Source organism: Talpa europaea (genome assembly GCF_964194135.1).
Source record: "Talpa europaea genome assembly, chromosome: 2".
Lineage (NCBI taxonomy): Eukaryota > Metazoa > Chordata > Mammalia > Eulipotyphla > Talpidae > Talpa > Talpa europaea.
Window position 1 is genome coordinate 156,895,911 of NC_140068.1, and position 15,620 is coordinate 156,911,530.

At 70.9% G+C, this 15,620-nt stretch overlaps 1 protein-coding gene across 1 annotated transcript; it reads left to right on the forward strand.

Annotated features, from left to right (window-relative positions):
* Positions 1-2,654: 2,654 nt before the first annotated feature.
* On the forward strand, positions 2,655-9,271 carry NRN1 (neuritin 1; the record flags this gene model as incomplete). The annotated part of the gene is made up of 3 exons (XM_084228652.1): positions 2,655-2,709; positions 6,301-6,445; positions 9,043-9,271. The coding sequence occupies 3 exons, from the start codon at positions 2,655-2,657 to the stop codon at positions 9,269-9,271; spliced, it is 429 nt and encodes a 142-aa protein (XP_084084778.1).
* Between the last annotated feature and the right edge of the window lie 6,349 nt (positions 9,272-15,620).

The following is a 15,620-nucleotide window of genomic DNA, read 5'->3' on the forward strand; positions in this document are numbered from 1 at the left end:
TCTTGGGGATAAGAAAATTCGCACAGTCAGGCCCCGCCATGCTGACCTACTTCCCGGGGTACCCGGGGCCGAACCCCCCGCAGACGCCGGAGCTGGGGGCCTTTATTCCCGCCCAGCGCGGGCGCAGCGCTGGTCCCGGGAAAGAGGCGCCTGGAAGAAGCGGGGTCTCCCCCTGCTCCCCGCCGGCACCCGCTCTCAGGCCCGCCAGGGGCTCTGCAAATCCGGGGCTCGCGCGCAGCAGCCGGGGCTCCCCCGGGTCATCCCGCCGGCGCTCAGGGCCTGGCCGGCCCCGCGGCCGCTGACCTGGGGGGGGGGGGGCGGCTGGACGTGCGGAACCCCGAGCGCGGGAGGGCGCCCCGGGAGAGCAGGGGCGCCCCGGAGGAGCCCGCGCGGCCGCCGGGCGGGGCAGCGGGGACGAGTCTTTCGACGACGCGCCTCTCGCTCCTGACGCGCCCGGCCCGGGGCGTGCGGGGGGGGGGGGGGGGGCCGGGGCCGGCCTGGGGGGCGCTGCGGGCAGCGCGCGGCGGCGCAACCGGGGAGGCCGCGCCCGGGAGGCCGCGCGCACGCGCGGGGTCCTTCACCCCACTTGGCTCTGCCTCCCGCACCCCAAGTTCGGGACGACAGGGACGGGGCGGGGCGGGGGCACCCGGGCGCCCTCGGGACGCGTCTGGGGAGCCCGGACGGCGAGCGGGGAAGGCGGGACGCCGAGGGGGGACACCCTCCCGCGCCGCGCGGGCTCCCCGGCTTAGGGGGACGGGGCGCAGCCCCGCGGGCGGCGAGGCCGGGGCGGCGAGGCGGGGGGCGGCCGGCTGGCTCGCGAGGCGCCGCCCCCCGACAACCTCCCGCCCCGCCATTGGACGGACGCCCCCCTCGCGCCACCGGCCCGCCCCGCCCCCGCCGCCCCGTCCTCGGCTCCCCCGCGCCTCGGGCGGGGAGGGGACCCCGGGCGGGCCCCGAGCCCCCGCGCCCGCCGCGGCCGGTGACGTCACCAGGCGGGGTGCGCGGCCCCGCCCCGGGCCCCCCGCTGGGTCCGCAGCCCCCGGCGGGACCGCGGGTCGGGGGTGCAGCCGCCCCCCCCCCAGCTCCCCGCGGCCCCGACTCGGCCCCTCGCCGCCCCTCGGCGAATTCGGGGCCCGGCGGCCCCAGCCCGCGCGCACCCCCACCGCCCCCCGCGCCGCGGGCTTCTCGCGGGCGGTTTGGGAACCGGGGGGCCCCACGTCTCTGCCCCCCGCCCCGAAGCCGGGCGCTGCCCTCCTCGGCTGTGACCGAAAGACGCGGCGCTGTGGGCTCGCGGGGCGGAGGGAAGCGCCGGCGCCGGGGCGCGGGGGGGGGGGGGGGCGGGCGCGGGAGGAGGGGGCGCGGGAGGAGGGTGCGGGGAAAAGGGGGCGCGGGAGGAGGGGGCGCGGGAGGAGGGGGCGCGGGAGGAGGGGTGCGGGGAAAGGGGGCGCGGGAGGAGGGGCGCGGGGAGGGGGGCGCCGTCGAGCCCCGCGAGCCCCCGCAGGTGCGCGCGGGCTGCAGAGGCGCGGCCGGCCGGCTGCAGGCGGTGCGGGTGCGGGGCCGCGCGTGCGCGTGTGTGCGCGTGTGTGCACGTGCGTGTGCGCGCGTGTGCTGCCCGCGAACGGCCCCAGGGGCCTCCGGGCGGGGAAGACCCGCCCGCGGGCGAGCGCCCGGGAGATTTCCTGGGGCTCCGGGAGCCCGTCCGGGCCTCGTCCCCGAGCCGCGCGCCGCCGCGCTGCCCGCACCGCCCCCTCGGGCCTGCGCGTCGCGGGGCGGCCTCGGGCGCGCGGGCCTGGGGCGAGGCCGGCCCCGGGGCGCGCGGGGTCTTTCGGGGCCCCTCGTGCGGCCCGCGGCTGGGACCCCGGCTGGTGCGCGCGGGGGCGCTCGGCGGGGCGCGCGGGCGTGCGCGCGGGGGCGCGCGTGTGCGTGAGTGTGCGCGTGAGTGTGCGCGTGTGTGCTCACGCGCCCAGGCTGCGCCCGGGGCCCGGCCGGCCCGAGGGGGAGGGGCAGCGCGGGGCCGGCGCGAGGGGCCCGGGGACCCCGCGGCCCGGCTGCTGGGCGCCCGGCTCTGGCGCAGGGAGCCCCACCGCGCGCGGGGGGCTGGGCGCCCTCGGAACGGGCGAGGAGGGGGAGCAGCTGGAGACGACCGAGTGGGCGCGCCAGGACTCCCCGGCCGGGCGGGAGGGGAGCCCCGGGTCTGCGCAGCGGGCGGGCGGGCGGGGCGGGCGGGGCGCGGGGTGGCCGCGGGGACCGGCCGGGTCGCCCCCGGGGGCAGGTTCCGCCCGGACCCCGCAGGAGCTGGAAGCGCCGATTAGTCCCGGCCCTGATGACTATAAATGGCGCTTCTCTGCGAAGGTGTCTTTATTATTTTTTTAATCACTCCGTGTCATCCCCCACGTCAGGCCCGCCGTGGGCGTGGGGCCGCGCCGCGCCGCCCCTTCTAATGGAGCGAACCATTCGCAGCTCCCGCCCCCCGCCCCCTCCCTCCCTCCCTCCCGCTCCCTCTCTCGCTCGTCTCTCCTCCCTCTGCCTGCCCCTGGCATAAAGTCCCCGGCGCGCCTGGAACTTGTTGGCAATGCCTGTTTTCCAGCGTTCCCCGCGTTCTCCAAACTAACTATTTAAAGGTCTGGGCCGCAAATGGTTTGAGCACTCGTAGGATGGGACTTCAGCTGAGCGGCAGATACGTCTCTCTGATCCTCGCGGTGCAAATAGGTAGGTGGCCTCGGGCCGGGTTGGCTGCAGGCGCGGGCGGGCGGGAGGCGCCCGGGGCCGAGGGGTCCTGGGGGCCCGCCCGCCGCGACCTGCCCCAGGTGTGGGGCGCCGGCCAGTCCCCCAGGTTGGGGGCAGAGGGTGCTGGGGGCGTCGTGCGTCCCGGGCTGGCTTTTCTCTTAAAAAATAAGAAAAGAACGGCAGAAAGACAGAGACTCCAAACGTCCTCCAGGAAATGTGTGAGGGCGGCCGCTGGGGAGGGGGGTCCCCCCTTTTCGCAAAGCCACGTCAAAAATCTCTGCCGGCCCCTGTCGGCGGAGCCGCTTTGGCAGCCCCGGGCATTGCACCGGTCCTTGCGACACCGCCAGGCACGATTTCGCAGGGTCCAAAGGTGACTGCAAGAACAAGATGGCTCTGCCGCGAGAAGTGCAAAGTTTATGTGCAGAAAACAGATGCCGCTCGGGCTGCTCCATTTAGAACTTTGTGGTCCTCCCGCCCCCAGCGCCCCTCACGCCCCAGCTGCCGCCTTCCCGCGGCCTCCGAGGACCCGCCGGGGTGCACCCCGAGAACGACAGGAGCCCCGGGGTGCACGGTTTAGTGCTTGTCGTTGAGAGGGACAGATTTGAGCAGACGTCCATGGATCGAATTTCCACACACATTTGTGTCTCTTTGGCGAGTTTCGTGTCCAGGAAAGGGTTAAGAGTGTTTGCAACAGTCACGTCCTGTGTTTGTCATTTTTTGGCGTTCTGGGCTTGACCGAGGATGGATTTACTTCGTCCCCGTTTTATGCTCAGGAATGCTGAGTCGTGGTCACATCGTGTGCGGCTTTTTGAAAGTTTACATTTTTCCATCCGATCGCAGACGTGATGGAAGGCGGCAGCCCGAGCGTGCCGCCTCCTCTGATGCGGGCACGGCAGTCATTAACCTGGCCTAGAAGCACAGGGAAGCAGATTATTAATAGAATGGACAAGGGAAAAAATAGAAAACTCCTCAAACGGGTTTTCCAGAGAGAAAATCGTTGCCTCCTGCCATTCTGACTGCAGCTTTCTCTGCAGACAAATCTTTGCAATTGGGGGAGGGGTTCTTTAGGGAATTGGTTTGGGGCAAGAGAGGCAATGGATAACACATGTGACGGAATCGGGGTTTGGAGTTGGGGAGACATTAAAATGGATCCTTTGCAGTGCGGCTTTTTATGCATTTGACCTGGTTTTAAACATCTGGGTTTTTCTGCATGAGCATCACAGAGATGCTACAGCGGGCAGCTGCAGGATGCTGCTGTTTTCTTTGCATCTTAAGAAATGAGTCGATGTGGTTAATCTGGTCGTTTGGGATCTTTGACACTCGTGCAGGAGCTGCAATACAGAAAGAACATTTCCAATTCTCCTGCATCTTAGAGATGCTGGGACCGAGAGGATGTGGCATTTTGCAATTAGCCTGCAAATCTTCAGAGGGCGAGAGAGTGGTTATTTTTCATACAAGGGCTCAGTGCGGGGAGGTCTGGGAGCTCTGCTTCCCGCAGGGAAAAGCCTTACTTTGGAGCGGTTTAAAAAAAAAAAACACCAACCAGCAACTCGGAGTCCCTGATACCCCCAGAGCACATTAGCCCGGGCCGAAAATGCCCCTGGGCTGCCGTGGCTGGACATGGAGCGTGTTTGTTCCCGGACGCCTGCCCTTCCCGCACCAGAGCTTGGGTCTTTATTAATTCATGGCTGGAGCTGCCCCAAATCATTGACATTTGGCAAGAAGAGGGGGCGGGGAGGGCCTGGGAGGCGCAGAAGGTGGCGGAGGCAAATAAAGACCGGGCGGAGGAAGCTGGGAGTGAATGGGCGGCCGGCGCAGTGAATGGGCGCCGGGGAAGGCCGAGCCCCGCGCCGCAGAGGACAGGGCGGCCGGCGCGGGCGCGGGGTGCAGGGCCGGGGTGCCAGGGCTGCGCCCGGGCCTCAGCCTGCAGCGCCCAGCCCCAGCCTCCCGAGCCAGCGCAGCCCGGCTCTGGCTGCAGAGCCCAGAAACCCTCACGACTTCTGGTTTTACACACGCGCACTCACGCATGGGGGGGGGGTCCCCTCCAGCAGCTCCCGGAGGAAGAACGTGACCGAGGCGCTTCCCGCCCCACCCCCGCGGGCCCCCACCCCGTTGAAAAACTGCGCCTGCAGCCCAGGGGCTGCTGCTCCCCGGGCGCGCTCTGGGCGCGAGGGCGCGGGCCGTGGAGACGCGGGGGGCTTTGATTTCGTTTCTCACTGCGGAGCCGCCTGCGGGCGCCGCGGGCAGAGGACGCGCCGGCGGCCACTGCGGCCGCGGAGCCGCGGGTCCCGAGCCCCTCCCTCCCCTGTCCGCGAGGGGCTGCGGGCGCCGGGGCCTTCACTAGCCCGGGGGGCGGGGGGGCGGGTGTCGGGGGCGTCCGCGGCCTCCCCGACCGCCCCGGCCCGGCCGCGCCTCCCGACCCGGGTTTTTCCAGCCCGGCCGCCTCGCTCGTCTGCGGGACCCGCCGCGGCGCGGGCCGCTGGCCAGGGCGGTCACCTTCCCGGCCGGCCGGGGCGGCGCGCCGGGGGCAGGCGGGGCGGCGCGGGGCGGGAGCCGCCCGGGGGCCGGGGCTGGGGCCTGCGCGCGGGTCCACCCGGGAACCCGCCTCCTGCTCGCCCCCTCGCTCGGGGCGCGCCCTCCCGCGCCCGGGGGTCCTGGCCGCCCGCCAGCGACCCGAGCCGGCTCCGCGGCCTCCGGTGCGGAGAAATGGCGGCCGCGCCGCCCGCCCGAGCCCCGCGCTCCGCCGCGCCGCGGGGTGGGGCGCCCTGGATGCGGGCGCGGGGGCCGCGGCCCGGACGGGGTTTCCCCCTCCCCGCGTGCTTCCTCCAGCGCCGCTGCCCCCGGGGGCGGGGGGCCAGCGGGTGCCCAACCCCGCGCGCAGGGCGGGCGCGGGCGGGTCCCCACGGCCTGGGGAGCCGAGCCGCGGCCGGGGCGCGGGGCGCACCCACGCGGGCGGATTCGGGCCCCGCGAGGGGACCCGAGGTCACGCGCCCCCCGGGGAGCTCGCCATCCCAGCGGGCGGCCTGCGCGGCGAGGCGCCCCCAGAACGGGAGCCCCACGAAGGCGGGCGGCTTCATGACGAAACCACCCGCTTCGGAGGCCCGGGCCGCGGGCCCAGCGCAGGAGGAGGCCCGGCGCCCGCCTCGCCGAGGGCGGCTGCTTCGCACCAAGTGGGGCTGCGCTCTGGGGCGCGGGGCGCCTCCCCACCCTCCCCGCGCCCCCCCTCCGCTGGCCGGACCCCTCCGCCTGCACCGGGAGCGCGGCTGGCTGGGGACGCGCTGGGACGAAGGGGGAGTGAGGAGAAGGAAATTAAACGCCGAGGGAGGTGAGAAGAGGGGGCGCAGGGACAGAAAAAGATGCTGAGTGAGGCGCGGGCGGGAGCTGCTGCAGGAGCGGCTCACCTGCCCCCCCAAACACACACACGGCCCAGGGGGGGGGCTCAGAGGGGCCAGAGGACCCTCGGGGGCGCAGCCAGCCTCGCCCCTCTTCCTTCCCCTTTCCAGGGGCCCCGCTGGGCACCTCAGCCCCCCCGGGGGGCTGGGCGGGTCCGCTGACCGCTGCCTCCTCCCGCAGCGTACCTGGTGCAGGCCGTGAGAGCCGCGGGCAAGTGCGATGCCGTCTTCAAGGGCTTCTCCGACTGTTTGCTCAAGCTGGGCGACAGCGTGGCCAGCTACCCGCAAGGCCTGGACGACAAGACCAACATCAACACCGTGTGCACGTGAGTCCCGCTCCGGCCTGCTCTGGGGGGCTGCCGAGGTCGCAGGGCCTTGCCCCCCACTCCGCACCACCCATGGCCAAGGCCTCCACCCTGGGGTGGACAGACGAGGATGCCCCGCAGAGGCGGGGGCAGGCCAGGCCTGGGGCCTGGGAGGCGGGAGAGCTGCCCCAGCTCCTGGTGCAGCAGAGCGCCCCCCTGGAGGCCCACCCCCTCCTCGAGGCCCACCCCCTCCTCCAGGCCGACCCCCTCCTCCAGGCCCACCTCCTCTCCCTTCCCGCTGGCATTGGGGGGGGGGGCTGCCAGCCCTCTGGGAGGAACAGCTGGTCCCGTTTTAGGTAAGATCTGGTGCTTGGCCTGCAAGGATGTCCTTGGGTCCCTCCCCAGGATAAAACTCGCCCCCGCGCAGGCCAAGGGAATGCGGGTGCAGGCAAGAGCGTGGGCCCCTCCTCTTTGAGGACGGGGCTGGAAGCATCTTTGTTGGGCGCCATGACTTCGCCAGAAGCGGAGTGAGTCCTGGCGCGTGGCTGCTTCCCCTGCAGGCTCAGCCACCCTGCGTCCCGCCCCTGCCCCTGGCATCTCCAGAGGCCCCGGGCAGGCGGGGACAGCTGAGGCCCAGGAGGGCCGGGGAGCTCATGCCAGGCCCGCTGTCCCCAGGGCTTGGCTGCCAAGCTCTGCTCCCGCCCTCAGGGGGGACCCCAGAAATGCCCCAGCCCCTCAACACACAAACACCGTTAGTTTCTTTTACTTCATTTTATTTCTCAAAAGCACCGTGGTAGCCCCTCCCCTCCCTCCCGGGCAGCCGAGGCCAGGGGTGTCCCTTGCTCCTCGGAGGCTGGAGTCCCTGTTTTTTGCACCACCCTTTCCATGGTGGGAGGCCCTGCTCCTCCCTCATTCCCGGGGGCCAGGGGGGCTCCCTGGCGGCTCAAATCACAAGTATCTCAAAAGGGGCCCCCTTTGCTACAATTTTTCCTAAACGCCCCCGGGCCCAGGGACCGGCGAGTGGCCGCCGTGGCGGGAGGGGCGCAGGGCTGGGGAGGCAGACCCGCCGCCCGCAGGGGCGCCAGCTGTCGCGCCGCGGGTGGAGCCTGAGCCGCAGCCCTGAAGATTAAACACAGACCAGCCCGTCCTCCGGCTGGAAGCGGGTTATCCCGGCTCTTTAATAATTGAGCAGGCTCGGCCCTGGAAACCAGAGCGAGGAGCCCCCGCGCTGGCTGCCGGCGGGGTGGCGCGGGCGAGGGCACCCTGCACGCCGCCTCTCCACGCGCGCCGCCTTCCCCCGCAGCAGGGGCCGCGGCCTTGGGTGGGCACCGGGGCCGCGGGGCTCGCAGCCCGGGGGAGGCGGCTCTGCCGGCAGCGCACGCTCCCCGCGCCTCTTCCTCCCCCGACTCTGGCTCTGCGCTCACCGCAGCCGAGGAGCCGGGCGCCGGCCCCGCGCAGCCCAGGCCTCTCCAAGCCGGGGCGCAGCCCAGGCCTCTCCAAGCCGGGGCGCAGCCCAGGCCTCTCCAAGCCGGGGCGCAGGAGCACGCCCGGCGCCGAGGGGACTGCGCGGCCGGCCAGCGGGGAGGGGCGGGAGCCTGGGCGCGGCCCGCAGGCGCCTCCAGGCGGGCCGGGGCGGGGGGCGGGGGGCGCCGCCCGCGAGACCCGGGCCGAGGACGACGCCGGCCGGGGCGCGGGCCCGCGAGGTGGGAGCGGCGGCCGCCGAGACGCGCGCATCGACCGAGCTCCGGGAGGAGACAGCGCCCGGGATCGATCACGAGCCGGAATTATATTTAGTCTCGGGATCTATTCTGGGTTTTCTGAAGAAAGGGGGACAATAAGAAGGACAGGGTGCACGGAGGTGGGGGGCGGGGCGGGAGCCCGGGGAGCCCGGGGAGCCACGTCCCCGGAGGCCGAGGCGGCCGCCCGGGTCAGCCGGGAGCCGCCCAGGGCAGGGCCGGGGGCTGGGCCCGCGCGCGACGGCCGCGGGGCCGGGGAGGCCTCCTGGGGCGCGGGCCCGGCGCGGGGCCAGGGGAGGCCTTGGGGCGCGGGGCCGGGGGAGGCCTTGGGGCGCGGGGCCGGGGGGCCTCCTGGGGCGCGGGCCCGGCGCGGGGCTGGGGGGCACCGGGCAGGGCCGCCCGGGAGCCGGGCGCGGGCACTCACCGGCCGGCGGGAGGCAGGCGGGGCGGCCGCGTCGGGAGAGGCAGCCGGGCGCGCGGAGACGCGGAGGGAGGGGGGCGGCGGGGAACTTGGGGGGCCGGGAAGAGGACAAAGGAAGCGGAAGGAACCGGCCGGTCTGGAGTGGCGGAAACAAAAGGAGGGGCGGGAAGGGGCGCGGGCGAGCCCCGCGCGGGGAGGGGGGGCGCGGGCCGGGCGCGGGGAGGAGCCGGAGGGAGGGAGGGAGGGAGGGAGGGCCGGGGCCGCAGCCGCCTCGCCGCCCGGCGCTTCCAGGGGCGGCGGCTCCGGGGCCCGCGCCCCCTCCCCGCGGAGCCAGGCGCCCCGGGCCCGGGAGGGGACCCCGCCGCGGGCCGCCCCGCCGCGCCCCCAGGAGGCCGCGCCCGCGCGCGAGGGTCCCCGGGGCCGCCGAGCGCAACGCGACCCGCCGCCCTGTCCCCCCGCAGGTACTGGGAGGATTTCCACAGCTGCACCGTCACGGCGCTCACGGACTGCCAGGACGGCGCGAAGGACCTGTGGGACAAGCTGAGACGCGAATCCAAAGACCTCAACATCCCGGGCAGCCTGTTCCAGCTCTGCGGCGGCGGCAGCGCGGCGGCCGGGGCGCTGCTCCCCGCGCTCCCCCTGGTCCTCGCGGCGCTCGCGGCGGCGCTGGCCACCTGGCTCTCCTTCTGAGCGCCCGCGCGCCCCCCGCGCCCCCCGCGCCCCGCGCGCCCCCCGCGCCCCGCGCGCCCCCCGCGCCCCGCGCCCCCGCCGGCGCGGGGAGACCGTGAGCGCCGCGGGGACGCCGGGCTCCCCGCGACGCTGGAAGCGCGCCCCACAGAGCAGCGGGGGTTCCGTCCTCTCCTCGTCCCCCTCGACCCCTGTGTTTTCTGGGCCAGACGTCATCCCCCGCCACGGAACGCGCCAGCGCGGCCGACACCGAACCTCAGCTTTAGCCGCCCCCACGCCCAGCGCGGAGCGCACGCCCATCCCCATTTTCTAGTTTTCATTTTGTGATTTCCTTTACTTTGATTTTTTTTTTTTTTTTGGCAAAAGAATCTCAGGAACGGCCCTGGGCCACCTCCTCTCACCATGTCAGCGCTCGGCGCGCGGGCTCCCGGGGCTCCCCGCCGGGGTGGAGGCGGCCGCGGGCCCGACTCACCTCAGCCCCTCCCCACGGCCCTCGTTTCACATCCCACCGCACATTTCTCCTCCAGAAAACCCAAAGGACAGGCCGCTGGCCGGGGCCGGCAGAGAGGGGCCGGGAGGGAACGCGCGGGAATCCGGGGTCCCCCGCGCGGCCGGCGCACCCCGGGAAGAGCGAGCTCCCCGCGGCTCCCGCCTCCCCCGCGGCCCTCCCGCCCCCCTTGTGTTAGCTGATCGCGCGCGTAGGACCTGGAGACCCACAGTAGCGACCCGGGGGGAGGGATGTTAAGTGTTACCCTAAAATATAGCTTACAGAAGATTTTGACATAAAAGAGCCTTGATTTTAAAAAAAAGAGAGAGAGATGTAATTTAAAAAGTTTATTATAAATTAAATTCAGCAAAAAAGATTTGCTACAAAGTATAGAGAAGTATAAAATAAAAGTTATTGTTTGAAACGGGGTGTCGCCTGCTTCCTGCCCAGCTCGCCGGGACCTGAGGGGCGCGCGCCACGCCTCGCCACGCCCCTGCCCCGCCGGGGTCCCCGAGTCTGTGCCCGCGGCAGAGGCGAGGAACTTGCTTGCGAGGCTTCGCAGTCGGGGAAAGGCGGGTCTGCCTGGGGCCCCGAGGGCCCCTCCCGGCGGGCGAGACGCTGCCCGGGCCCCGCAGCCCGCGCGGAGCAGCCGCCTCTCCCCGCGCGCCCGAGGCCGCGGGCGCAGGAGCCGCCATTAAGGGGGCGGGGCGGGGGGCCGCGGCGGGGGCGTCGGGCGAACCCCTTCACGCCGCTCAGCGCGGCCGGAGCAGGCGGCGCAGCCCCCCCGCCCCCCGCGGGCCGCCCCCCGAGCGCTCGGCGGCGCCCCCGCCCCGCAGAGGTGAGCCTTGGAGGGGGCGCGGGCCGGGCCGGGCGGGGCCGGGCGGGGCGGGCGGGGGCCCGAGTCCCGGTATGGGGGCTCCGTCAAGAGGACGCGGGGTGTCCCGCAGAAGCAGGGGGAGGAAGGGGCGGGGTGCGCGCGGGGGCGCGGGGTGCGCGCGGGGGCGCGGGGGGCGCGGGGGGCCGCGGGGGGCTGCCTCGCCCGGGGCTTTGCGGGGCCGCTAATGCGATGCGTAAACCAGCGCGGCGCGGCGCCCCGTAAATCCAGCCGGTGGGTCCCGCGGCCCCGCGGCCCCGCGCTCTGAGGCTCCAGCAGCGCCCGCGCCCCGCGCGCCCTCCCGGCGGGTCCGCCCGCCGCCCCCGAGCTCGGCCCGGACTCCGCGCGGCTCCGACGGAACCCGCTGCCCGCGGGCGCGCCCCTCGGGCCGGTGGGGGTCGCGAGGCGCCTGGGGGGGCGGGGGGGGCTCCTTTGGCGTCGGCCCGGGCGCGGCGCGTCCAAAATGTCGGAGCCGATTTTGAACCCCAGGCTGGGCGCGAGAGGCGCGTCTCCGCCTTCCCTCGGGCCTGCGGACCCGCCACCCCCACCCGGCTCACCGCGGGCGCCGGGGCGCGGGGGGGCGCGGGGGGCGCGGGGGGCGGGGGGCGGGGGGCGCGGGGGACGCGAGCGGCGCGGGGGGCGCACACCGGCGCGTGCAAAGAGAAGGCGCGCGTGGTGCCCCCCCACCCCGGCCGCGAGGACGCCCCTGCGGGCAGCCGGCCAGGGCTCCCCACCCAGGAACCGAGCCGTTGGGGGGGGACGGGGGGGAGCTGGGGTGCTGGGGTCCGGGGACTGGACGGGAACAAAGGTCGCGGGTTCGCCCAACGGGCTTTCCCTTTCCGCCCCCGGCGGCTCTCCCGGAAAGGACCGCCTGACCAGGCCTCGAGGCCGCGGGTTGGGGCGCCCGGCCCCCCCAGGCGGCAGCCAGCGGGCGGCGGGAGCGCGAGCCAGGGCCGGGGCTGGGGGAGGCCAGTCTCTGCCCCAGGTGGTGTCCGCTGCCCAGGCCGGGTTCTGTCACGTCACTGCCACTTGCTGCCGGGGGTGGCACCGCCTGTGTGAGGTGACAGGGTGACGGGGTGTCTCGGGCAGCAGCTCCTGAGCCCGTCCCTGCGGGGAGCTGATTAGCCAGGACCCGCGGTCATGGGGGAGAGGACGCCAGAGGGGTCAGGCACCAGGGGAGCCCCATGTCCACGAGCAGCGGCCTCAGGCCTGGGCTCCTCTGGCTGCGCCCAGACCTTAAGGCCTCTTGGGGGCCCCTCCTGCACCCCTCGCCCAGGGAATCAAGATGCAGCTGGCTGGGGTGCGCTGGACATCGTGGAGAGGCCCTCTTGCTGCAGGGGGACCAGCTGGGAGCTGGAGGGGGGGCAATCTCAGAGGGCTGAGGGGGAAACTCGGGGCTCCACCGCCTTCCAGACAGGCCAGCCGCGGGGCTGCACTCACTCGGGGCTCTGCGAGGAACCCCTGGGCCACCCCAGATTTTTTCTTTCTTTCTTTTTGAAGTATTAGCTGCGTTTAATCTTGGGGGGGGGGTTATATGTATATTTTACATCATTGTTCATTTTTAAACAATGTTTGCTTTTTTACTCCCCCTGGGGTGTAGTCCCCATAGAACTCCCTCCCCCGGCTCCCCCAGCACCATCACACAGTCCCACAGTCCCCCTCCCCCCCAGTCCTTCTGCTCCTCGGGCCCCAGGAGCCCCCAGCTGGAGGGACCCTCCAGGAAGTGGGCTGGAGGCTGCGGTGGTGGTTTGTCCAGAAAGGCCCTCAAGCCCCTGGTCTTGGGCCATTCTCCATCCCCCCATCCCCCACAGATGGGGCACCAGAGGGGCCCCCCAGGGTCCTCTGGCAGAGGCTCCACCCCCTGGCCCCGGGGTCCCCACAAGCACCTCCCAGCAGTCATCAAAGCCTCTGTCTTCCCTCACCCTCACAAGTGGACTGGGGGCTGGGGAGCCTCGGGGGCCCACTGTGCTGCTTTGTCCTTTGGGGTCTGCTCCCCTCCATGGAGAAGAGCAGCATCTCCCAGGGGCCACCCTTGGGGCTGGGACCAGGACCCCCCCCAAACCCTCGTAGCCCCTCCCGCCCCTGGGCACTCCCCCGCCAGCCCACAGCTGGGGGCAGAGGAGGAGCTGACACCCCCTCCCGGCCTGGAAGGACTTGCTGTGAGCCAGGCTGTGGGGACAGGGACTCTGTCGCCAGCTGGAGGGGTCACCCCCGCTACCAGTGTCCTCTGCGGTCACACCCTGGCAATGGCCCCTACCTCCTGGCTGGGCGTCTGAGCCCCGCGGCCTCGCCCGCTGCTCTGTGTCAAGTCAGCGCCCGCGCGCTCGGCGAGAGTCCAGCGGCCCCGGAGGCCTCGTTCTGACCATTCACGCGCTGGGTCTGCACGTCCCGCCGGAACCCCGGCCTCCTGCACCCCCTGCTCCCCCAGCGGATGCTGCGCAGCACCCCTGACTCCATCAGCCCTGGACCTGCCCCCCCCCCACTCCCCAGCCACAGACACGCCCCCCAGCACCTGGGAGCCCCCAACTAGCCAGCTCTCCCTGGCAGCCTCTCCCCCCACCCCGCCCCACCAGGGCCTCTCCTTTCTCTCCTGGCTGAGGGGAGGTCATGGCTCGGCAGTCCCTCCCGTCAGCTGGGCTCTGCCGCCTCCCGCCCTGGGGCTTCCTCTGCACCAAATCGACATAAATGTCCTTCCACCAAATCCTTCCAGATCAAAAGCTTAACAATAACTCCTCCGGAAAGTCGCGCACTACGTCTTCGCGGGCGCGGACAACGGATTTGCTTTCCACCCACGGCGGACATCGAGGCTTCCCCGGGTCTGCCTTTCCATAAAGTTTTTTAATTTTATTTTTTTTTAAGATTTATTTACTTATGCATGCAAGAGCTGGGGTGCGGCCAGAGGTGGGGGGATGAGAGGACTCACCGGAGACAGAGCGGGGAGCAGAACAGGCAGACTGACTGAAACCCACTGCTGAGGGGAGCAGCGGGGAGACAGGAGGGGTCTGCCGCGCCCTGTGGGTAGCTCCCTGGCCGGGGATGGAACCCGTGCTGCAGTGGCTGCCGATAGCTTCATAGGCTGCGTCTTAACCCCTTGCGCCACCAGGGAAGCCCGGTTCTTCCTTTTTTAATGTTCCTTAAACATGATTTTCGAAGTAGTTCTGGCCAGTGTTACGTGCTGCTCCTTTCACTTTTCCAGTGGAATGCCTTCCCGCAGAGCCAGGTTGCTGGACAGGAGGATGAGTCCTTTTTAATGTAGGTGCTCCTACCTGGGAAGAGCCATTTCTTCTCCAGACTGGAGCTCATGTCCCTCAGCCGCACGCTCCGGTGCCAGCCAGGTAACCGGCTACGTCCTGGAGGGTCAGGCCCGGGGGCCACAGCAGGGGTCCCTGACCTTGCTGCCCCCAGAACTTGCCCGGAAGGGCAGGCAGGACCCCCCAAGCCCCACAAACAGCGGCTTTTATGCCTCCAAGTGAGATTAGCCCTGTGCACAGGCCCAGGAGGCTGGGGTGCACACGGCACCCATGGGTGGGGACGGGGCTGGGACTGGGGCACCCACAATTCCAGCCACTTGCAGGAGGCGCTCTCCGCCCCCACCTCAAGGCCTCCGGCGCTCAGCAGGCTGGTGTCAAGACCGCCAAGCCTGTCAGCAGGAGGAAGAGGGACAGAGGCACCAAAGGGGAAGGGCAGCCAGCGTGTTTCCCCCCTGCCAGCAAGTCCGGGGCTCCTCCAGGTGGGGCCGGCTCAGAGTGACACCAGGGGACTGAGCCACCCTTGGGGGCTCCTGTGCAGGATGCAGCCACCCTCCCCCACACCCACCTCTCCCACTTCTGGAGCACCTGCCGCATGCATGTAATTACCATCCCGGGAAGTCAGGCCGCCCCACTTTACAGGTGAGAACGAGGAGCCGAGGAGCTGCAGCTTGCTCCAAACCAGCAGGCAGGGAGAGGGGGCGATAGCTGGAGCCCTGATCGGTGGCACAAACCTGCTTCAAGGCTTCTAGGACTGTTCTGAGCCAAAAGAGAGGGTTCCCCAGTTAGAAAACAGGGAGACCTGAGTCCTGGGCCCCCAGAATCACAACCTGGCAGGAATGCCGCGTCCTGATCCTGGAACCTGCACGATCGCCCCCGGCAAAGGGGTGAGGGCAGGGGCAGATGGCCCCTGGGGTCCGAGTGACCACAGGGTCCTCAGCGCGGAGGAGGGCAGGGCAGAATAGGGGGGATTAGGGACGACCCCTCCCACGCTGCAGGTCCATGGCTGGAGGGAGCCAGAGCCAGGGGTCTGGCGACCTCTAGACCCTGGACGAGGCAGGAGACGGATCCTTGTGTCCTGGGTTCAGAGGGAGCAGAGCCGGGCGCTGTAGACCCACCGGGCTGGGTGGGAACCGAGGAACCGGCTGTAACATAAGATGTTTGTGGTTGTTTTTTTTTTTTCAAGATTTGTTTATTTATGCACACAAGAACTGGGGTACAGGCCAGAGTTCTGGGGGGTGAGAGGACTCCCCAGAGACAGAGCGGGGAGCAGAACAGGCAGACTGACTGAAATCCACTGCTGAGGGGAGCAGCGGGGAGACGAGAGGTCTGCTGCGCCCTGGGGGTATCTCCCTGGCCAGGGATCGAACTCGTGCTGCAGAGGCTGCGGACAGCTTCATAGGCTGCGTCTTAACAACCCCTTGCGCCCCCAGGGAGGCCCAAGTCCTTTGTGTTTTTAAGCCAGCAGATGTGTGGCACGTTGGCAAGAGAGGAAGAGAACACAAATCTTAACTTGTGTCGTGTGCATTCTGGAGGGAAAAACGGGTAGCAAGGGCTCTGGGGGCTTCGGCCGTGTGCTGGGGGCTGCCTGCTCGGGGCCCTTGTTTGAGTGTTTTTTGGGGGGCAGGTTGAGGGCTGGCAGCTTCATTTCCACCTGGGGCAGTGGTGAGAGAGGGAATATTGAATCCAGTCCAAGAAACAAACCCAAAAAATGTGGTGCTGTTTTTCCGCTTGGCGACGGTC